This window comes from Hippocampus comes, unplaced genomic scaffold (assembly GCF_001891065.2).
Source record: "Hippocampus comes isolate QL1 unplaced genomic scaffold, H_comes_QL1_v1.1 scaffold7, whole genome shotgun sequence".
In the NCBI taxonomy this organism is placed as follows: domain Eukaryota; kingdom Metazoa; phylum Chordata; class Actinopteri; order Syngnathiformes; family Syngnathidae; genus Hippocampus; species Hippocampus comes.
Window position 1 is genome coordinate 9,442,984 of NW_017842060.1, and position 21,800 is coordinate 9,464,783.

Genomic DNA, 21,800 nt, shown 5'->3' on the forward strand with positions numbered 1-21,800 from the left:
TTACATTGGAGAGGTGGAGAGAAAACGAGAACTTGGTAATTGTCTCCCGGAGAAGGGGCTATTGTATTGTGCCATTTCTGCATTCGGGTGGAATCGTGCAATGTGAGTTGAGGGTGGCTGCTCAATGTCGCACCCCGTATTTCAAGAGGAAATTCGCAAATTAAGCAATTTGAACAATGACATAGTGGGGGAAAAAATCATTAAAACGCACAGACTAGTAAACTAAAATTGAAAATAATTGTAATAAATGTTTTGATATTATTATGATTATCATGATTATTATTATTATTATTTTATTTTAATCCTTGACACACATGGAGATGCTGCATTCCAATGCACTTCCCAGTAGGGGTGATACCCAACTACCTGGATGAAACTGAAAAACTCATCGATTCAGCAATACACGAAAAAATATTCATTCTAGTTTATTCACTTTAGATGTACTAAAAAACATATTTGTACTGTCGCATGGTGATTATTGGTTCATGAAAATCAATGGAAACCATTTTTGTGCCTTAATAAATGAAATTGGCATTTAGGAAATGCGTTTTGTATTTCCTTAGGTAGTCTCTGTGTGATATTAAAATTAGTTTGATGAACCGAAACCTTTAGATGTGATGAATATGCAAAAAACACAGAAATCAGGGAGGGGTCAAATACTATTTCACAGCACTGTATAGCACAAACGACGGACATTAGTATTGCGATACACACGCATCGCCAGTAGGAGGTACTGATGTGATCAAAAGTTGTTAACCGTCACGTCTGAGCCGCAGTAGAAGAAGAAGTAAGGGGAACCCAAACGGAAGCAACGCAAACCAAACAATTCATTACGTTTATCAAGTTGTCCAATAAAGTCTTACAGACATTTCAACAGGAACAAAAGGCGCAGTAGCAAATTGCTGTTTGAGTTTAAAAGGACGACTTTTACGGTCGCCCTCCCGGACTAAACCCCGGAGAGCAACAGAAGTGTCCGTCTGGTAAGCGCACTAGTTTTGCTAACATTAGGTTAAGAACAATGCCTAAGTGACTGACAAGCCATTATCGTTTGCTTACTGGACGCGTATTGATTGTTTGTTTGTCGTTTATAAAACGGGCACGGTTAGACGGTTGTCTGGAGAATTTAGTTGGCGCGATATTATTAACATTTACCAAACATCTGTAGCTAGATTTAAACGAGCTAATTTTAATAAACCTCAGTTTGCAACCGTAATAGTATGCCTAATTAAGCTCAAACGTTGCCGTGAACTACATTATTTTTTCCTGAATGTATTTTTATGTATTTCTTTATTTTTACCTTGGATTAATTTCATTATTTGGCTGATATTATTTCGTAGTCTTCCTTTTATTTATGTTTGTATAATGATACGTCGCTTGTTTGCATGCAGTCTTGCTACAGATTAATTCAAGTATTAACAAGGCGACATATCACCTCTCTCGAACATTACATGATGAACCAATAACATGGTTAAATGTACTGGTGCTCATCTTTTTATCTGCTCTTTTAAGTAGTATAGATTGTATTAATATGCTGCACAGAATGGGGTCACTGACCTTTTTGAAAGTGAAAGCTACTTTTGGGGACTGATTAACAACAAGGGCTACCCGTTTGATATACACTTATGAAATAGCAAATTTGGTAAAATTACCGTGAATTAGCGTGTTTGTGATTTCTTACAATAATTGTCAACATGAGTTTATAGAAAAAACAGTGAAAAGTTCTAGAATTTTAATAGGACACGCATTCAGCTACTGGTAACAGAAACACACATATATAACAAGGATTAACATTCTCAACTCCATTAATTAAAAGGATTGCGCCACGCAATGCACTCTGGGAACAGAGTGGCAAGTTTTGGCATTGACAAAAAAATAAAAATTAAAATCTGCCTCATGAAAGGTGTTTGAGAATTGAGCAAACTGTGGCTTATTTTTCTGTGCACATGCATTGGCTTTGCCTTCTATGGCAGGGGTCCCCAACCGCTGGTCCGCGGACCGGTACCGGTCCGCCGGGCATTTGGTACCGGGCCGCACAGAAAGAACTTGCCTTAATTCCGTTTTATTTATTTCGGAATACGAAAGATGTTTTATTTTGAAAACTTACCGGATTCTCCGTTACATCCGTCTGTGTCCAGCTTGACACACGTCAAGCCACGCTTCTCCATAACGCGACCAATTAGGCTAAAAACAAACACCGGAGCTCGCAAAATGAGTAAAAAAACTGCTGGAGATCGCAAATGACGGCGGCCTTAGCGGTGTCATTGTCTCTCCTATTACCCCGAGATGGGACCGTCTGGTTGCAGAAAATCAAGCTCGGTGCTGTGGTGAGTGGTCATTTTCATGCACTTTGAATTCGCGTTGTATCGTATTTTGAAGGCATTAAACATTGCCATAGCGATTGGAGTGTTGCGGCCAGATTAGACGCTCCTTGTGTTTATTATTATATTTCGAAAACACCACAGTTTTCATGCAGCTCATACCATATTATTTTGTTGTATTATTTCCGCCACACCTTAAATGCCGGTCCCTGAAAATATTGTCTGACATAAACCGGTCCGTGGGGCAAAAAAGGTTGGGGACCCCTGTTCTATGGGACCGAGCCTCACTAGGGCAAGTATTAGCTTTAGCATCTTGCTTCGTTGCGGTCAACTCAGCAGTTGGAAACCTTCGATGGCCACAAAGAGTTTCAGAATAGGCGGCGGTTGCTGTCAGGACCTGTCTGGACTTGTTAACATTCAAATTTGATCACTGGAGTAATCTCTATAGTCAGTCTTAAATGTCTTGATTTATTCACATATTTACGGTGCAGCTTCAGTTACTCATGAGGTAATGAAACAAAGTGTACGTATGAATAAATATGAATGCATTTCACTTTGTTCTGTTCAGATATTTTGACAATTGTTCAGAATGGATCCTGCTCTTCTGAGGGAGAGGGAGCTCTTCAAGAAGAGAGCTTTATCCACGCCGGTTGTTGAGAAGAGGCCAGCTGCATCGGATTCTGGATCACACAAGAAAAAGAAGCCCAGAATAGAAAAGGAAGGCTCATCGGGTTCTAAACCGAGTGCTGGTGAGCGATCATGAGACCAACAGAAAGTACTTTTTTGCTTGCATTGTGCTTTAAACTTTTATATCCCTCAGTGTTACTCCTTGCACGATCCACATTTGTCCTTAAAATATGACCATTTACATTATTATGTTTGTCATACAGAAGTTGTCTAAACAAATCCAAGAATTTGATTATTTTGGATACAGAAATCGGGTGTAGAGGTGCGGCGATTGATCAATGAATCGATAACTTATCGATTAATCATTTTGGATAATCAATGAATCATTTCAATAGCTTTTTTATTTTGAAATTGTCAAAATCCTTGGAATTTCAGTTTCTCAACAATATATTTTCTCCGACTTCCATGGTCCTATGTAGACTTTGTTGAATCAAAATCAAATGCTTGCTTTCACTGTAGAATACAATTAGCATAATTTTTGCCTATTTTCTGACATGTTACAGATCAACCCAAAAACAGTCATAAATAATACTGGGGAACAGCAGCAATAATAATCAAATCTGTTCAGTTAGATTTTTATGCTGTTTAAAACAAGAATGAATAATAATACATTTAATTTTGAATGCGCTTTTCATCGTACTCAGACACTTTACAAGAGTTTAAAAAATTGACATGCTAATTCCAAAATTGCAGTCAGTTTTTTTTTTTTTTCTAGTATGCCAAGTTTTTTTAACCAAAACTTAACAGGTAAGCAACATTCCACTGATTAGCTGTTTGTAGTAAGACTTGCCGGTTTATTATGATTGGATTCATCCATAGCTAGTGAACTGAAACGTGTGAGAGAGTTAACAGCAATGTGAATGTCATGAATTTACAGTGTGTTTTTGCTTTTGTTTTCGTACTAAGGTGTGTGTAAAAGGAATCTAGACAACTTGTCAGTGAAGAGTTGCATTTATCTTTTTATTGTCCATTGAATTGATCTTGACTGGTTCTTGAGTTTTTGAAGCCCTAAATGCTTTTCCCGCTCCGCTTCTATACCACCTCCGTGTGAGGTTCAGATTCAATGGAAATGTCGGTCACCAGATTGCTGCAGTTGCCTGACTCCACCATCTGGAGTTGCTGTTGTTCTTGTTGTTGTTCTTGTTGTTCTTGTTGCTGCTGCGTTTTTTCTTTGGCAAAGCAGCCGCAGTCCAGGAGCTCATAGAGCAGGGCCAAGGCCGTCAGAGAGAGCACGGTGAGGATGAACAGCAGTATGATAACGAAGCAGGCCACATTCCAGCCTTGGTGCAGGGGCACCTGGGAGAGAGGAACGGATTCTGGGTACCAGGGCAGATTGTTGGTGGCGTTCGTTGTTGTGATGTTGGCCATGGCTCCTGGATGAAAATAGAAGTGGAAAGTTATTTTCCAGTTTGCCTCTGGCTACAAGACATCATTTGTAGATGGGCCCCATCGAGCCATAAACCGCAATATCGATACATACATTGCTATTGTAATTTGTATTGACATTGATCGATGTCAATGTTTCTCTCCTTCATGGACTGCTGCAGTTTTATTTAAGTGCTCATTTTGCTGAATGTTTTTGTGTGTACATAACTCCCCACTACAACACTTAAACTGAAGTGCTGCTCTGGGCGGTTGCCGCGTGGAACAGACACTGAGATTTGATTGAATATAAACAATTTGTCAATACATGCTGTATTTATGCTCTAGCAAGTAGATAAAAATGTACTTTTACTCTTATGATTATTAAGTTGTTTGTTTTTTTTTTTTGTTTGTTTTTTTACTTACTAATCTGCTTTTACACTTAAACTTATTCTTAGCATGATAGTTTGATACAGCTATACATCACACCCATCTCTAGTTTAGATATTTTGTTCACTTGAAAACCGATGAATGTCGGTCAATATGCACAAAAAGATCCAACCTCCAGCTTCCATGGCTTTTGTGGCCCTGGATTGGATAAGTAGGAGAAGATGGTTGGTTAAAAGTTAACTTCCATACATTGAAACATCAAGCCAAATTTCCCGTTTTATTCACAGGCCCGCCGTTTTAAAATTTTTCCTTTTGAGCGAATTACGACTGTTCAAAATCCTCAGTCTGCCAGCGTATGCACACACATATACCTCGAAATACAGACATCCAGACAGACATCCTACCCACTTGACACACATAACACTAAGACATGGAAAGTCACGTACTGCAGCTGACCCAGTTTCCTGAAACGAGATTTAAAAAAAAAAAGGGGTAATCGCAGGTGCCTCTTGTTGTAACATATGTTTTTCATTATGATGAGTCTATGACTGGAAATACCATTTTTCCATGTGAACGGAAACAATAACATGATCACCTGTGGTAGAAGCCACCGTAGGTTCAAGAAGCTGTATGCTTAGGCCTCAGAAAAAAAAGAAAAATAAAACCATTGGTCAACATGCTGGCCAACTTTCTATTCCTAATTTTCAAGTTACTTTGTTTACCGAAACAAATACTCCTGCTAGCTCAAGCATTTGATGTACCATCAACGTCAATTCTGGCGAATGATAATGTTTTTATGTCAGGCAAAACAATGAATCAGAATCAAACCTACTTGTAAAAACAAGTTTACATTATTTACTGAAGTGACAGGTAAGAAGAACAGATTGATCTGCGATTTTTCTGACTGCCACGATATTCCTCAAATCAAGTTTCACTATGTACAGTAACATTTAGAGACTTGACAGAAAATGATATCATACAATCAAGAAATTAAAAACATTACTCGTAATTATACATGGACACTAAAGAGGCTGTTGCATGGGAGACAGGCCTTCAAGGTTTTTTAAATGGTTCAATAAAAGAACTACTGCTTGCCGTCGTACATGTTTGCAAATGTGTGTAATAGCGTGTGTAAGAAATATTTTTGAAACAGAATTTTTAAAATGTACTTTTTCTTTGAATGTAAGTAAATAAATCTACTATAATAATACATTTTCGAGAGAGAAAGGGAATACTCAAGGTAACTACATTTCCAGTGGGCTTGTATTCGCTTTATCCTGGCAAACCAATGCACTTTTGTTTGTTGTTGTGTATGCGCTGTTTTTACATTGGTTCTGATTATAGTATGTAGCTCAACTAAGGAAACTTATAAAATACCACATTACTATACCAATGCATCTGCTGAACCGAAGTGAGCCCCACCCCAGTCCTCTCAAAAGCGCTATAGACCCACTTGTCTGGACACACACTTGGCAGTTGGCTTTCACTCACGCACCATCTCTCATCGGCCTGGCTCCTCACAGCTGTCTCTCCATCATTGATTTGTCAGTGAGGGCTTCAGTTTCCACCTCGACGTGCACACGAGTGCGCATTCATGCTTGGCAGCCTCGTTGAAGACCGATCGGACGCATTCATGTTTATTTTATAGTGTGCATGTTCCATCTTGGCCTCAATGTACAGGAAGCATGGCTGGCTTTCATTCTTCATCCATTTTTGCTCGGACGTAAATATTACTCTGGATATGAAACCTCCTTTGCCGCGTAGTCTGAGAACAGCCTGCATGCCACACATTCCTGCCCCCCCCCAAAAAAAACCCCACACAACAGGAAAAAAAGAGAAGAAACCCACCTGCTTATGTGGTGTCGCAATCACGCAAGTCAATAGATGCTCTCGCTTCCTTTCGCTGCCCCACCTATATCCTCTCCTCCGCTTCCTCCCTCCCTTTGCGTTCACTCCGCCTCTGAGCTCTCATGCAGCACCGGCCGCCGCTCCTTGCAAAGCCTCATGGCTGAGAACGGTCTCCTCTCAGTCATTGGCTCTTTTCCCCTGGCTTTGTCTCCGACCCATTTGTCACCCGGCCTGTCACAATTCCAGCAGCCTGCCCATGAGCGGCTCAACAGTCGTTGTTGCTCCCGCCCACTTTGTTCATCATTCATGAATCACTGCATCTCTCTGCTCTGATTGGAACGTCTCTGCAGTCTCCATGGGCTGAGATTTTTCATTGGGCTCTCGGCACATATTGGGACGAGTCGCGAAGGCTTACACAGAATTCATTATTATATGAGTGAGTTTAAAGTGAATTGTAGCATGATATGATGATGTATGTTCTTGAGAACGCAAATGTGTTTCGACTGAATCAACGCGTCTGCTGGTTGCCATCAAATAGACACTTCAATTTTGCGTCAACTGCGTGTCATGCGATTATTCCAAAGTACAAATCATAGAGGTTGTCAAGTTGATTGATTTTGCACATCAGTAATTTATTAATTCTTCTGAACTATGAATGCCCCCATTTCATTCTTTTTAGCCTATCACTGAGCTTTTGTTAAAATTCAATTGAAGTAACACACAACTATCAATCCACAGTAAGATTCCAAGTTTGATATACTTCCATACACTTTATCTCATTTCCTTACTGTTTTCTGAGAGTTATACTATTTGGTACTGTTCAATCAACCATTTTCACTTCCTGCTACGGCCGCTGGTTGTCACTTCTCGTTTACTGATAACACTACTCTTACAACTTTTCTGGAGATTCTAGTAGTTAATATTGATGGCATTTTACTGAATCTAATCCAATTTTTTTCTCGACTTTCCTTACAGAGTCTAGCAATGGCACTTTCAACATTAAAACTAGCTCTGGATACAAGTTTGGTTGTCTTGCAAAGATAGTCAATTACATGAAGGTAAGATGGAAACTGTTTGACCTCCCTGAACGATAGCGACTCGATGTAACAGTAATATTAGATGTATCGTACCCACTGCCACAATATTCGGATGAGCCGTCCTTGCACAATCTAATGAGATCCGGTGGAAAAAGTTGTCAATAATTCAAACGCAGGCATAGTATTGCACAGTCTTGATTGATGCCGTCAGAGAGGTAATCATTTAAATAAATGGTTCTTGTTTGCTGAGGCATATTCCAGCTTTGTGAAAATGGCTTTTTTTGTGTGCAATAACCATCAAACAAGTAAAGCTTGACTTTGCTGTTGGAGTCCACTGTGATTCAGCATATTAGAAACCATTTTTTTCTCTGGGGACACAAACAGCTTGTTGATCATGCTGTTGCTCCACAGAAGCATCCCATAACCTGACTCAAATTGACAGATTGCCTGCAATATGGGCATTTGATTAGATTTAACACAGATCTGATCGGCTGGATTGAATCAGCCTCTATTTTGCATGTAATGCACATTTTCTTTTTGATGGGCCGTAATGTTTTTATTTCACTGATCAATCAATGAAATACGAAATAAAGTCAAAGTCAGCTTTATTGTAAAATATGCTCTATGTTCAACATACAGCACAGATGAATTGTCTTTCCTCTCAACCACAGTGCAAACATGACAACTGCACACACACTCCCTTACTACTTCAGCAGGCGTAATGGTGACCTCGTCACTGTCTCTGCAGGCGTAATGGCGATCTTGTCACTGTCAACAGCACACTCACTGCTCCTTTTGTTATCTTGTCTTGCCTTCAAGAAATACATGCATGCCAAAGCCCCTTGTCAATCAATGGAGTATGACTGCTGTACAAAATCAGGAGTTCCAACACATAAATTGATAGGTTCTTCATAAAATTTTTCAAAAGGTTCCAGTAAAAGTATTCAGTGATATTTTATTACGTTTTGAAAGCAGCTACATTGTTACAGTACTAAAAATCAAGTTTTGCTTTTTTTAATATTCAAATCACATTCCTTGGTTTGATTATTCATTTATTTGATTCTTTTTGATAACATTTTTAATGTACAGTAAATTTAAAAAAAAAATAATACACATATTGCATATCGATGGTCTGTTTGGATTTTTTTTTTTAACTCTGTGATCGGCCCTAAAACTCCTGATTGTGTAAAGCCTAATACAGTACAGAGTCCCCTTCCAAATAAAGTGCCTCCTTTCAATTACATTGTTTTTTTTAAAGTATATAGTAAATAAATCAGGTTTTTGGATCCACAAATTTATCCAGCTCGTGAACGGATCGGTGATGGGTTATTGTTTTTGTAAACTCGCTGATCTGCTCCCAAAATCCTTTTCATATCTCATCTGTCAGCACTGGGCTTTTAAACCTTGGGTACGAATTGACATGGGCCTTTAGTTCATCCTCTTGCTAGTCTTAGGAATACTTCTTCTGTAGTTTTAGAATCTGTGAATTTGTGTACTAAACTGAATTTATCGTTCAACTATGTGCGGACATGTTCTGGTTTCACAGACCAGACATCAGAATGGCGACACGCACTTCCTAACATTAGAGGAAATTCTGGACGAGACCAAACTACTCGACATTAGCATGAAACAAAAGCAGTGGCTCATGACTGAGGTCTGTATACACAACATTATCCAAAGTATTGTCGTTCACTTGTCTTTGCTGAGTTCTAAGAGTAAAAATACTCACTAATGCTATTCTCTCCTCGCTGCAGGCTTTGGTCAGTAATCCAAAAATTGAGGTGCGGGATGGCACATATGGCTTCAAGCCCAAGTACAACCTGAAGGATAAAAAAGCTTTATTGAGGTTGCTGGACAAACATGACCAGCTAGGCCTGGGAGGAGTGCTGCTGGACGAAGTGGAGGAGGGGCTCCCCAACTCGGCGAAGGCCATCAAGGTAAGTCCAATCAAACATCCCCCTCATGATGGTCATTTCCTTGAACAGCAAATTACATTTTTACCACGCTTCACAAAAATTAATTCTCAAATGTTTTCAGGCATTGGGGGATCAGATCACATTTGTGACAAGACCAGATAAGAGGAAGATTCTGTTCTACAACGATAAACACTGCCAATTTCTGGTGGATGAAGGTCAGTGTTTTTACATGGCTCTTTGTGTGCGTCTGCGCAGTCAAATTTTTTTGTTGTTATAGGTAGTAACAATTGAAGTTAAGTGGACAAGCGGTATAGAAAATGTTTGTTTTTTTTTCACAATCCTTATCATTTGACAAGGATTGTGAAAATAAAATAAGTATTTATACCTGTCCGAGAAAAACTCTGACAATACCTATCAAAATATATTTATATTTTAATATAAATACTATGGTTTCATAATTGTAACATAAGAGGTAACATTCTACCACAAAATGGAAAACTGTTTTAACAATGCCTCAGTTCTGTTAGTGTAACATATTTTATTAATTCGGTCAAAATCATCTTTTGTTCTGAATCTCTCATGGTAGAATTTCAGAAACTGTGGAGGAGTGTTCCAGTTGATTCCATGGATGAAGAAAAGATTGAAGAGTACTTGAAAAAGCAAGGCATCACTTCCATGCAAGAATCGGGGCCAAAGAAAGTGGTCAGTATCTTCCTGGTTTCGAATCAATTTGATCTCCAAATCCTAAATTACTCCTTAATCAATATAAAAAGTTACTGGAAAAAGTAACTATTGCATTACTTTTTTTAGGGGAAAAATGCCAACTGTATAAATGGTCACTTTATTGGATATTGATTGGACTTATAAACAAAATTGGTAGACATTGTAATTTATTATTCGTTAAACTACTTTAAGGTGTGGATTCACAAGGAACTAGCGGAGTCACCGTTGCTCTCGTTTGTCAACATCCGCCAAGTAGACTTGATTGGCTTACAACACATTTAACACTGCCTGAGCCAATCATCACTTCTGTAGGAATATCATGCAACTCCATGAAGGAATATCGATGGTCTGATAAATAGATTCAATGATCTATTAATTGAAGTAGCACCTCACAAAATTTGGCAGGCATGGTGTTATCATGATTCAAATGATTATTAGATTGCACATTTCCCCCCAAAAAATAACACCATTACTTCGAATGCCATTAGTCCATCACTGGAACTTGCAAATGCACACCCGCAATTGTAAATGAATAATTTGAAGCCAACATTAAAAGATGGTGATTGGCCCCATTACTTTTTGAGGGGACACAATCTAATCGGCCTGAAGCTCGGAAAGATGGATTTCTGAGCCCATCTGCCTCGAGAGGTCCGGCCAAGCCCCTTTCCGCTGAAGCTTCGATTGCCTCTCGTATTTCACTGGAAATGAATGAACTGCAAACATTTGTTGTAAACATCACTGCCATAACTGCGCTGACTGTTCTGTGCTCCCTGCAGTTACCAGTTCAAAAGAGGAAGAAGCAATCTGGTCAGCGAAAGAGACACTTCAAGACCCACAACAACCATTTGGCAGGAGTATTGGAGGACTACGCAGATGGTGTGCCGGTCAAAAAGTGAAATCAAACACTTGGAAAGCGGACGGCTCAAATACTGTATTAGCTTATTTTGCAGCCCTTGTGAATAGTGACTGCTTTGTGGTATCCATTTTAGCTATTGAGCCAGAAGGACGCTTGATAACAGGATATCAATCTTTCCGGACAAAGCCATCGTTGAAGGGCCTAACACCACTTTACAAACAAAACCAGGCTGAAATGTGTGTCAATAGCTTTTCTTCATTATACTTTAACACAAAATCTGTGTATAGAAGATATTTTCTGCAACGCTTCTTAAATACAGTTCTATACTGATAGTTCACTTTCAAAAAAAAAAAAAACGCGCAGAAGAAAAAATTCTGTTGTGCGTCACAGATGTCATTCCAGCATGGCTCATATTTGATGTCAACATGAGCTAATACTTCAGTTGTTTTACTTTGCGGGGCCATTCCATCCTGCTTTTAATAAAATACTACATTTCTTTCTAAGGTCTTCTAAATTGTCTGTTGTGATGCATTGTAGGTTTTGTCGAATTAAATATGCACTAAGATACTAGATTTGCTGCATTACAAGGCGGCAGTGTTCAAGTGTAAGGTGTAACATGAAGCTTCAGTAGAAACTGCCATGCGCACACATTTTGGGCAAAATTGATTGGTATTTAGTTCCGACAGAGAGAGATGGATCTGATGAGTAGACCCATCTCCAAATATACGCCAAATATCAGGTCACAACGACAATGTAATTTTATCCTTTTCATAGGGCTGAGTGATATGGTTGCAAAGTGTATAACAATAAATGTTTCTTATCAGTATATATATATATATATATATATATAAAGTATTTTTTAAACTATGATTTCATTAAAGATCAAAATTAAAACATGAGCAACAATACCCTTCAAAATATCTGATTGCGCTTGTAATTGTGGCACAAATCTAATGCCATACTGTACAATCTGCCTCCAGCAGAATGACTGGGTTGGCTTTCTGCCCCCCCCCCTTTTTCTTTTTAAATCAATATTATAATGAGTGCAATTGATAATGATCAGGTCTCTATTGCGTTAAATACTGAAATACTGCCCAGCCCTAATTTTTTGTGTTTAAATTGGGCGGACAGCAGCCATTTTATGTTCTCTCCAGAAAGCTTCACTGTCAGTGATACACTTAAAAATTGCTCTAATCAATCCCAAAGTTAAGATTAAAATGAAAACCGTGCATTCCTGTTGAAGAAGTTGAACAATTAATCATCATGAGTACAAAACTGAGCATGTTTAATTTATCAGATCATATTGTTTAGCACAGAGGGAGCAGTATAAAGGTGTTATGCTTCGTAGAATATACCAGCAAGGAAAAGTACTGATGAGAATAATGTTGAGTAATATGTACATATGTCATTTCATCTTGACCGACTTCAGATTTTGCTGTTCACAATTCCAACGTTGCATGTTTAACTAGCAGTGTGGCTGACTTTAATGGTTTTCTTCAAGTGATGGTAGTTGGGCAAAATCTTCATTAAGAAATCGAGCTGAAGTGTTTGAGGCTGTAAGACAAAAGAGAAGCAACATTTATGCAGGGTGATGATTTTTCTGATTTTTAACGTATCAACATTTTTAACCATTGTGAAAGCAATCCTGCCAACCCATCTAACAATATTTGCATCAATATACCTGTGGTCTCTCAGTCTGCACCCGCCTCATACATCCAGAGCCATAAATGACTGTGTTCTCTGGTATGACCTCGCAGGTGTTCACTTGGCAGAAGGCGCCAATGATGCAGCCACTGGTTAGGATGACATTCCTACCTACATCAGCTGGACAATACAATAGAAGACACAGAGTAATTACAACAGGATATAATCAAGAGAATGCTTCTACAGTATTTCCAATCTGTGGAAGGAAAACTCACCTTTTGATTCGATAACATTGTTGTCGCCAATTTTGAGGGCTTGTGACACTGCAGAATCAGTCAGGGCAGATGTGTAATGTTTGGACAGGCGAAAAGCTTTACAAAAGGTCAATTATGACTCAGAAAGGTAATGACAAAGAAAAGGATACAACAGCCAACTTCAAATACATTGTTGATACCAATGGTCATCGTCTTTGGTTCCACTTCAACATCTGGGGTGATGTTTTCTGGATGACTATTAAAACAGAAACAAGGGTGTAAAATAGGTATTCTGTGATATATATATATATATATATATATATATATTGAAAGACTAGGTCGGATTTCGGATTTATTCCCTCCCCACTTCCTTAATCCCTATACAGTAAAGAGGATTTTATATTGATAGTTCACTCCTCAGTCAGATGAAAAACAATTTTGACAACAACCTCCCCAACTAATCTCCGTCTTTCCCTTGATAAATTCGATCTTATCATCCTGATTCAAAATTGGTGCCAGTAAATAGTGCAATTAATTCAGCAGTAGGTATATGCCCTATGTGAAATACAGCTATCTGGAAATGAATTGGAAATATCAAACTACAGTTGGCGAGAGCTACAATTTGGTCCAGGCACGAATGAGTGGACAGGGAGTGATTGCGAACAGACGAGTAGTTTTATTAATTTTTTTTGGTTTACATCAGTCGTGACTGACATCCAGCGTCACCTGTTAATGATGACAGCTTGTTCCTCGATCAAATTGCCTTCTCCGATCACAATGGGTCCCGCTTCTGCAATAATTCGTGCTTTTGGGTGAACCACTGTCCTTGGGCCTGAGTTAAAGCAAGAGAATACAGCGTAATTGGATGCAGTGTACCGATAGTGGGTTGCTACATTATCAACCGTGAAGCTGCTTGTACGCTATACAAAGCGAAGCATCTTACCTATAGTAACATCCCCTTTGATCTCACTTTCAACACACACCACAGCCCCTGCTGCAATCTTGACGCTGCAAAAACGAACATATTACATACACGTTTGCAAAAATTGGCGAACAACCGAGCACCGCTAACAAGCTATACACAGCGTAGACGCCCAACTTAGCTACACGTTAGCTACACGTCGATTTATTCGTCTTTTGGTTAGCCTCAAGTACTAAATAAGGTAGCCCGGCGTCGTCAATTGGTAGGTTTTCCTCGTCCTTACCTTTTCTGAGAGTTTTGTTTATCTGCCATTGTGATAGATGAAATCAGAAAAGATCTGTACCCACTCGACTGCACTCGATAATCGACTTGACAGCCTTACCGTTGAAGTTAAGGGGCATGCGCAAATTCTTCCCCTCCGAGGCATGAAACAGATTTCCGAACCACTTCTCTTGTGCAGTCATTGCTCATCAGTTATTTTTAGACGCACAGAAACTGCAATAGCTCGTGACTTGTTTGATAATATCAGTAAAATGCTGTCTGTATTATCCACCCAACCGCGTTATAGTGTTGTCTTTGTGACCAATTCACCAACACAAACGTATATCGATCGAAAGGCGATTCACGAATATAATAAACGCTCGTTTGTTGACATTGCCAATGTACTTTGACCCTTCTCTCTTCCACTAATACCCAAAAAACAGGATCAAGTCGGAAGTGATATTTCTCTGCCATGGGAAAAAGGAACATAAACAAAAATAATAGGGAAGCAACTTCAGTCGCCCCGGTTAAAAAGGTACAAGAGAGCGAAATGGCAAACCCGAAGAAATATAGCATGCTTTGCTGTCCAGTTATTGCCTCACTAATAGCCATTTGTGTAGCACCACTGAAAGCTGAACTGTCTTCCTGTAAGTATATTCGGTAGAATTAAAGTCGCATTGTCACTTGGATGGCAAGGTTAGCAAGCTAATAGCTAATTAAATCACACCATTTTCCACGTGACTTAAATATCCAGTTCCTCATCTCGAGAGATCGTTTTATTTCACTGAATCCTACATATTTACTAACTATAAGGCATTTGATTCAATCCCGTGTGAGCAAGATAACACATTAGAGCCATTTTTAAACCTGCACTCGAATTCAACAGCGTCTATGCATTCACGTAAATCTTAAAAAACAACCTTCAGGCTTTTAAAATTCCCTCTCGGGGGTATTTGTCGGATTAAATGAGCATGTGACTGCAGCCGTCACAAAGCCAGCCCACTAGCTCACATGCTTCTATCTTGAAGGCATTAACCGTGTCATCTCTCTGTGTACTCATTTTTCCCTCACCATCAAATTCCACATCCGTTTCCTTTGGAATATTAGTCAAATCATGCTGATTGGAAGTCAATTTTGCGCGGTAAGTTAAAGTGCATTTCTGTCTGACTTTCTAATCAGTTTTAGGACATCAAAATAGCCTTTCTCTGATTTGTGTGGCACGTAATTCCATTTGCACGTCATTATGTTGGTAAATATACTGGTTCGAATTAGATTTAATTTATATAATATTCTTGTTGTTGCAAAGAATATGAGGGTGTGGCTGGTTGCAGAAGACAAGGAGGAACTTCATCATCGCATACTCAGTGCACACAAACGCATACACGCAAAGTGGATGTCATAACTGATGATGTGCTTCTGTTTCTCTCTACAGTTGGATTATCTCAGTCCAAGCAACACTTAAACCTAAAGATGGATGAAGCTTTTTTGACAGTCATCAATGAACTGGATACCGAGGTGGCAGTGTCCTGGGTGTCACAGCGATGCTATCAGGTAAATGTATATTCACTTGCACCTAATTGTCCTAATCTGTATGTAATTTTTCTTCTGTTTTGGGTCTGTTAGTGTCTTTATCAACAGCTAGGGGTGGTCCCTGCTGTGACAAGCCCAGGTCAGCCGAGCTCGGAAGAGTTCATTGTTAGCACACAACATGAAATTACACTCCAAGTCAACACCACCCCTGTCAGCCTCGACCTCTGCTCGTAAGTTGGAGAAACCACAATATTTGCTATTAGTGGAACAGTAAATGAAATGAAAAAAAGAATAATGTAAGAAACAACAACAACCAAGTCCAGTCTTTTTCCTTGTATTTCCATTGCTTCAGAGTAGATCTTTGTACTTAACGTTCTTCATTCTTTGCTCCATATTGCAATCTTTGTACTTTCTTGCTGGCTAAAGCTTGTTTGGCTCCTCACTGCTAAGTGGGTCTCTTCAGAATTCTAACCGCCAATTGTTTGAGTTGTTTTTGCATGATGTGACAATCAAGTTCTTTTTCATCTGCAGCGTTCCGTTCCACTTTGGGGAGCAGGGCAACTATTCTCTATGGCTGAAAAATATAAATAACTCGGCGGTCAACTGCTCAATTGTGACTGATGCAGACCCAGTAAATAGTTACATACGTAAGTCCATCACACAAATTATACTATAAGAATGATTTTAATTGTTGATGCAGTGTAATTCTTGTCCTAAAATCTGTGCAGCCCTTTTGGTGGCATTCCTTGTCTTTGCTGGGCTGGGATTATTGACTGCTTTGGGAAGAGCGATTTTAGCGTAAGTCATGACATGATGTGTGAAAATAAATGATGGCCGAATTTAAATACATTTAAATGTAAAATGAAATTCATAACCAATTATTTATCTCTTCAAAAGACTTGATTTAGTAAGAAGTGTCCTCTTCAGAATTGGGGGTACCATGGAGACAGAGAGGCTGATCAACTCTGTGAGTATTTAACCAAGTACTTGTGTCTTTTACCTTCATTTTCAGAAGCATGATGTGTGTATTCTACTTTGGTCACTGAATGAGGTAGCATGTATTCAGTGGTGCTATTAGCTGAATGTCTCTCTCCAGGAGCTGGGCTCCCCTGGCAGGATGGTGATGCCAGTGACTGACAACATCCTTCCACCCCCACCCAATCCCAGCAAGAGGCTGCGATCTCTCGACACATTCAGAGGGTAAAACTGGCTGTCTTATTTTGTGCAATGTGCCCCACTCGCCTACTTAAACTTTGTTGGTGGACCTGTTTGGTTTGGCAGTTGTATCACCTCTTGACAAGTAACAGAATAGAGGTGTGCTTGGCAAAGGAATGTAACTTCTGTATAATTTTTTTTAAAACCAGAGTTGGAGAAGTGTCAATTGTAACTAATTTGTCTTACGCTGTCATGTTAATTACTTGACAGAATCTCCTTGATTATTATGGTGTTTGTGAACTATGGAGGAGGGCGATATTGGTTCTTCAGACATGAGAGCTGGAACGGTGAGGATTTGTTGCATTGTCTTTAAATACCCCCCAAAAACAGATCCTGAGGGACTTTTTGCTCTTTGTTTCATTGCAGGCCTAACTGTTGCAGATCTGGTCTTCCCTTGGTAAAGATCCAAGTTTCAACCGTCATTTCCATTTTTATGCACTTCCCATTTATGTTTGTCATGATTTCTAGCGCTCACTTCTCTTTTCAGGTTTGTTTTCATAATGGGAACATCTATCGCACTTTCAATCAATTCCATGCTCCGCTCAGGCTCCAGCCGTACTTCACTGCTGAAGAAAGTAGTGTGGAGAAGCCTGCAGCTCTTCATTATTGGCGTCCTCATCATCAATCCCAACTACTGCCAGGGATTTTGTGAGTTTGAGCTTTGTGAGTGTTTTTGCTACTCTGCTGTGTTCAGCTCTGTAAATAGTTCTACTCCACACCGCAGTGTCATGGGACAACTTGCGGATCCCAGGTGTGCTGCAGCGCCTTGCCTGGTCATACTTTGTTGTAGCCTGCCTGGATTTGTTGGTGGCAAGGGCTCATCTTGACATCCTACCAACGGTTAGACACGTTTATATACACTTCAGAGCTACAAAGGTGTAAATTACATCTAATTGCATCCTGACTGTGGTCATGTTTTGTTAATATGTCTATGAGGAAATATATGTCTTTTCCCCAGGATGCATGGTGGTACTCTTGCATTGAAGTGTTGCTCTACTGGCCAGCCTGGATCTTTGTGCTCCTCTTAGAAATCCTTTGGCTCTGCCTCACTTTTCTGCTTCCTGTACCGGGCTGCCCAACGTGAGTTAAAGATAGTGGAGTGTGTTAGTGTGTACAGTTTGGGTACTTATGATATGTTGTCATGTAATTTGCCGAAAGGACGGATACCACCACTAAAGCGGTTATCTTTTTGCCTGGTTGGTTTGTTATTGGCACAATCCAAAAAGATGTGACCCACAACTTGTACAACTGGAGCCGAAATCAAAAATAACAAAAGAGTGACTTCGCCAGATAAATTTTTAGCACAAGTCCAGACCTAATTGCACGAAAAAATCAATGGCCGATCCGAAGTGGGCTGTGCACAAGATTTACTCAAAATCCGACACATTTTTCGGCTTCCGTAAATCGTGGGTAAATGTTTTCAAAGCCAAACTTTGCCATGGTGATAGGTCACATTCCTATTTTATACAAACGTTTTTTAACTGCCTTTATATTGTTGTGAATCTGATTTTCGTCTGTCCTCTCTTTTGGAACAGTGGCTATCTTGGTCCAGGTGGGATCGGGGACATGGGCATGTATGTAAATTGTACTGGTGGAGCAGCTGGTCTTGTTGACCGCTGGCTGCTCGGAGAAAACCACATCTACCAGACGCCCTCTGCAAGGGTGAGTGAGAGACAAATACAACTGGCTAACTAAAATGGACACATACCAGACACTAGAAAATATTCGTATTGCAAACTTTGTGGACTAAAGTTATTTTTCATTGAAGGTCATTTATGCCACTCACATACCATATGATCCTGAGGGTGTCCTTGGCAGCATCAACTCCATCGTCATGGCTTTTTTGGGGTTACAGGTACATATTTCTGTCTCTTTCTTAGCGATTTTTGTTTCACTTATACACAAGTAGGCCAAATTATTGTGACACGCCGTTTAAGAGAGAACAACCCACAATGGTTGTTGACAAGAAAGGAATGCATATTTAACAAGTCACAAAGCCACAGGCGGAAACAAAGAAATACCGTAACCTACCATGAAACATGGGGAGAGCTTGGTGATGTTCTGGGGCTGTTTTTTTTTTTTTTTTTTGCACCCAGCAAAGAGTGTCTTGAATCTGTGCAAGGTTCAATTCAATGCAAAGACTCTCTTGTCCTCAGCTGCAGGTCATGGCTCCTCTAAAAAGATGACACATAGCACAGATGCAGCCAAAACATGAATAAATGGCTAAAAAACAAACCATATGCCTTTTCTGAGGAGCATCCGGTCTGAGCCGTTAAGAGGATTGGGGAAAAAAATACATGCTGACAGGTGCACACATCTCATTGAGTTTTCAGAAATGTGATCGATTGCCTCAAAAAGTAGTGCAACACAATAATTAGTCAAGTATAATGTATGTAATGTCTGATTTGCAATTGTTCATTTTCAGTAAATTGTTAGAATCCCCCCACCTGCACTCATGTTTGTTCAGTGAACATTGTACCTTTATATTTCATAACAGAAAGGTACCAACAATTTTCTTTCGATGTGTGTAGCTCATTAGAGCAAAGAAGAACTCTACTGCAAACTGTTTTAACCATTGTCTCTTCAACTTTCTCAGGCAGGAAAGATCATTTTACACTACAGAGATCTTCATTCAAGTATTATATCAAGGTTCCTCATTTGGGGTCTCTTTTTGGTGAGCACTTCAGCTTTTATAATGTTCAAGCGCGTGTTATTTTCGAGAAATAGCAGTCCTTTGATATGATGGTACACTGTACAGTACTTGGATTACATTAGCGATGACATTTTTTTAAACGGGTAACTTTATTAGAATATATATTTAAAGTAACCATTAAAACTCTGCTCATGGAATACTTTGTTAACCACACCCGCACGGTCATGACAATCTGGTATAATATATCAGTATTTTGTGTCACACACAGGGCATCATATCAGCTGTTCTCACGAAGTGTTCCACAGACCACGGATTCATACCTGTCAATAAGAATCTATGGTAATTATGATGTTCTCTGGTCTTTCAAGTTTTTTTACTAAAATACTTGAATACAGCATCCCTTTTATTTCTAGGTCTCTGTCCTATGTGACAACACTGGCCTGCTTTGCCTATGTACTGCTTGTTGTGGTCTACTACACCATAGATGTGAAAAAGTGGTGGTCTGGAGCACCGTTCTTTTACCCAGGTGAGCACTGCACTCATTGTCGCGACGCTAGATTCCAGTTTAGCAATGCAGAAAACACTTAATAGACCTTTCAAGCCGAAAATTGGGTACACCTGCATGGTCTTATGGAATTACATACAAGTGCTGTGGCACACATTCTGTCGTGACAAAGATGGGGTGTGTTTCAGGAAATAAGAACAAAAAAAAAATCCCCAAGCTAAACAGTATCACAACTATCTTCCACCTATGTTTTGTTTTGTTTTGTTTTTTTAACCAGGCATGAACTCCATCCTTGTGTATGTGGGCCATGAGGTGTTTGAGGACTACTTCCCCTTCCGCTGGCGCATGGCCAACACTCAGTCCCATGCTGAGCACCTCACCCAGAATGTGGTGGCTGTTTCCTGTTGGGTTCTCATCTCCTACGTGCTGTACAGGAAAAAGATATTCTGGAAAATCTAAGAGGTGCTGTGATTTTGGACTCAGCCTTGCTGGATTAATCTTCTAAAATGCTCGGAATTGGAACCTAGGGGACTCAACCGCATCGGGGCTGTATTTGAAAATCTCTATGACTGTTCTGTTTGCATGATCTTGTTTCTTAATGTTTTGCTATTTTGCTCACATGCATACTGTATGAAGGACACTGAATGATTTTCGACATGGCTTTCTAGCAGCTGACTTGTGCTAGATATCTTGTGACTCAGGAAGTACTAGGACCAAAATAGATTGATGTATTGGGAATATGATGATGGTCAGAGTTAATCTTTGTTTTCCTCAACACTAATAACTGATTTTTAATTCCTGATTTTGCACAGCCTGCAAGTATGAAAGTAGTCACGTGTAGCTGTCTAGCCCCTTTGTAGGCCACTTGGACCTTGGTATCCCTCCAGTCGTCACCCAGCAGTAAACATTCACCTTCACGTTTGATATTTCTATTTCATGTAAAACTGAAATTGTTTGAATGTATAGTCATGAACCAAGTGCTATTTCAGACCTCTGCACTGCCATAAATTCTCTGCAAAACAGTGAAGTAATTTTGGTATTTTAGCTCACTGTTTTGTCTGTTGGGTTTTACAGCAGTAGGCATGACTTGTTTTTTTCCCCTCAGGTATCCAAAAATAGTTACCACAAAATAAATTAACTTCTGTGCTGACACACTATCAGTTAGTTTGTTTTTGGGTAGCCCATTAACAAAAGTTCTCTGAAAGTGATCCACTTCATTTTACCTTGACTGATCTTTTGCTAGATGTATTTGCCAGTGTCTTGTTCAGACTTCCTAAATATTGCTTGGTCATGCAAAAATCCCATTGCTGTCAATGATATTATTTTGTAACCTATACTTTTACTGTTCATCTATTGAAAGGATATTAATATTAAAAACACACACACACAAAGCAGAATTTTGTTGAGGTTGACTTTAAATGTGGGTTGTGTGTTTAAAATTTACCTCTGAAAAATGTATATACCGGTAATAACTGTTCATATCTATGATGTTTACGATATATTTGGCATGTCTACGGTAAACTGCATCTCGTTTAAATGCATTTGATTTCTCATGTACCTGCTGACTGAGTACACTTTTGCATAATGAATGCAGGTCAGTTTTTGTGGAACATGTCAGCAATGTTGTCTTTATAAAAAAATAAATGTAAATAAGGGTTTCAGATCTAATCATTGATTAA

General features: G+C 39.4%; 4 protein-coding genes across 10 annotated transcripts; 2 read left to right on the forward strand and 2 right to left on the reverse strand.

Moving 5' to 3' along the window:
* The first annotated feature begins 757 nt into the window (after window positions 1-757).
* gtf2e2 (general transcription factor IIE, polypeptide 2, beta) lies at window positions 758-11,637 on the forward strand. The gene is made up of 8 exons (XM_019862401.1): window positions 758-980; window positions 2,887-3,067; window positions 7,581-7,663; window positions 9,189-9,296; window positions 9,397-9,579; window positions 9,680-9,773; window positions 10,145-10,260; window positions 11,058-11,637. Exons 2-8 carry the CDS (start codon window positions 2,908-2,910, stop codon window positions 11,175-11,177), a joined length of 864 nt encoding a protein of 287 aa, XP_019717960.1. The 5' UTR covers window positions 758-980; window positions 2,887-2,907; the 3' UTR covers window positions 11,178-11,637.
* On the reverse strand, window positions 3,717-7,553 carry smim18 (small integral membrane protein 18). 3 transcript variants are annotated; one of them, XM_019862404.1, is made up of 4 exons: window positions 6,606-7,553; window positions 5,316-5,397; window positions 5,204-5,221; window positions 3,717-4,378 (listed from the first exon to the last, which is right to left on the reverse strand). In XM_019862404.1, exons 2-4 carry the CDS (start codon window positions 5,344-5,346, stop codon window positions 4,038-4,040), a joined length of 390 nt encoding a protein of 129 aa, XP_019717963.1. In that variant the 5' UTR covers window positions 5,347-5,397; window positions 6,606-7,553; the 3' UTR covers window positions 3,717-4,037. The 3 variants fall into 3 exon arrangements, with proteins under 3 accessions (XP_019717963.1, XP_019717965.1, XP_019717964.1); XM_019862406.1 differs by having other exon boundaries at window positions 5,353-5,397; window positions 6,606-7,550; XM_019862405.1 differs by lacking the exons at window positions 5,204-5,221; window positions 5,316-5,397 and having other exon boundaries at window positions 6,606-7,545.
* Window positions 11,638-12,395: 758 nt separating the features above from the next.
* dctn6 (dynactin subunit 6) lies at window positions 12,396-14,544 on the reverse strand. Of its 2 annotated transcripts, none has more exons than XM_019862403.1 (7): window positions 14,241-14,366; window positions 13,979-14,043; window positions 13,762-13,867; window positions 13,206-13,291; window positions 13,057-13,104; window positions 12,819-12,961; window positions 12,396-12,691 (listed from the first exon to the last, which is right to left on the reverse strand). In XM_019862403.1, the coding sequence occupies exons 1-7, from the start codon at window positions 14,267-14,269 to the stop codon at window positions 12,599-12,601; spliced, it is 570 nt and encodes a 189-aa protein (XP_019717962.1). In that variant the 5' UTR covers window positions 14,270-14,366; the 3' UTR covers window positions 12,396-12,598. The 2 variants fall into 2 exon arrangements, with proteins under 2 accessions (XP_019717962.1, XP_019717961.1); XM_019862402.1 differs by having other exon boundaries at window positions 12,401-12,691; window positions 13,979-14,048; window positions 14,302-14,544.
* A 58-nt stretch (window positions 14,545-14,602) lies between these two features.
* hgsnat (heparan-alpha-glucosaminide N-acetyltransferase) lies at window positions 14,603-21,761 on the forward strand. Of its 4 annotated transcripts, XM_019862397.1 has the most exons (19): window positions 14,669-14,865; window positions 15,326-15,359; window positions 15,651-15,769; window positions 15,842-15,978; window positions 16,280-16,395; window positions 16,477-16,546; window positions 16,646-16,715; window positions 16,845-16,948; window positions 17,174-17,250; window positions 17,330-17,360; window positions 17,451-17,611; window positions 17,688-17,803; window positions 17,922-18,043; window positions 18,499-18,625; window positions 18,732-18,818; window positions 19,560-19,637; window positions 19,885-19,955; window positions 20,030-20,142; window positions 20,399-21,761. In XM_019862397.1, the coding sequence occupies exons 3-19, from the start codon at window positions 15,689-15,691 to the stop codon at window positions 20,578-20,580; spliced, it is 1,743 nt and encodes a 580-aa protein (XP_019717956.1). In that variant the 5' UTR covers window positions 14,669-14,865; window positions 15,326-15,359; window positions 15,651-15,688; the 3' UTR covers window positions 20,581-21,761. The 4 variants fall into 4 exon arrangements, with proteins under 4 accessions (XP_019717955.1, XP_019717958.1, XP_019717956.1 ...); XM_019862396.1 differs by lacking the exon at window positions 15,326-15,359 and having other exon boundaries at window positions 14,603-14,865; XM_019862399.1 differs by lacking the exon at window positions 15,326-15,359 and having other exon boundaries at window positions 14,659-14,753.
* The last annotated feature ends 39 nt before the right edge of the window (window positions 21,762-21,800 follow it).

Bases quoted from the DNA above. Each gene is read 5' to 3' on its own strand.
- gtf2e2 (XM_019862401.1), top strand. From the start codon at position 2,908: ATGGATCCTGCTCTTCTGAGGGAGAGGGAGCTCTTCAAGAAGAGAGCT. The intron at 9,580-9,679 runs GTAAGTCCAATC...AAATGTTTTCAG, and splicing joins ACTCGGCGAAGGCCATCAAG to GCATTGGGGGATCAGATCAC. The intron at 9,774-10,144 runs GTCAGTGTTTTT...CTCTCATGGTAG, and splicing joins CCAATTTCTGGTGGATGAAG to AATTTCAGAAACTGTGGAGG.
- smim18 (XM_019862404.1), bottom strand. From the start codon at position 5,346: ATGTTATTGTTTCCGTTCACATGGAAAAATG.
- dctn6 (XM_019862402.1), bottom strand. From the start codon at position 14,421: ATGACTGCACAAGAGAAGTGGTTCGGAAATCTGTTTCATGCCTCGGAG. The intron at 13,868-13,978 runs GTAAGATGCTTC...GCTTTAACTCAG, and splicing joins CAAAGGGGATGTTACTATAG to GCCCAAGGACAGTGGTTCAC. The intron at 12,962-13,056 runs GTGAGTTTTCCT...TGTATTGTCCAG, and splicing joins CAATGTTATCGAATCAAAAG to CTGATGTAGGTAGGAATGTC.
- hgsnat (XM_019862396.1), top strand. From the start codon at position 14,691: ATGGGAAAAAGGAACATAAACAAAAATAATAGGGAAGCAACTTCAGTC. The intron at 18,044-18,498 runs GTGAGTTAAAGA...CTTTTGGAACAG, and splicing joins CCTGTACCGGGCTGCCCAAC to TGGCTATCTTGGTCCAGGTG. The intron at 20,143-20,398 runs GTGAGCACTGCA...TTTTTTAACCAG, and splicing joins AGCACCGTTCTTTTACCCAG to GCATGAACTCCATCCTTGTG.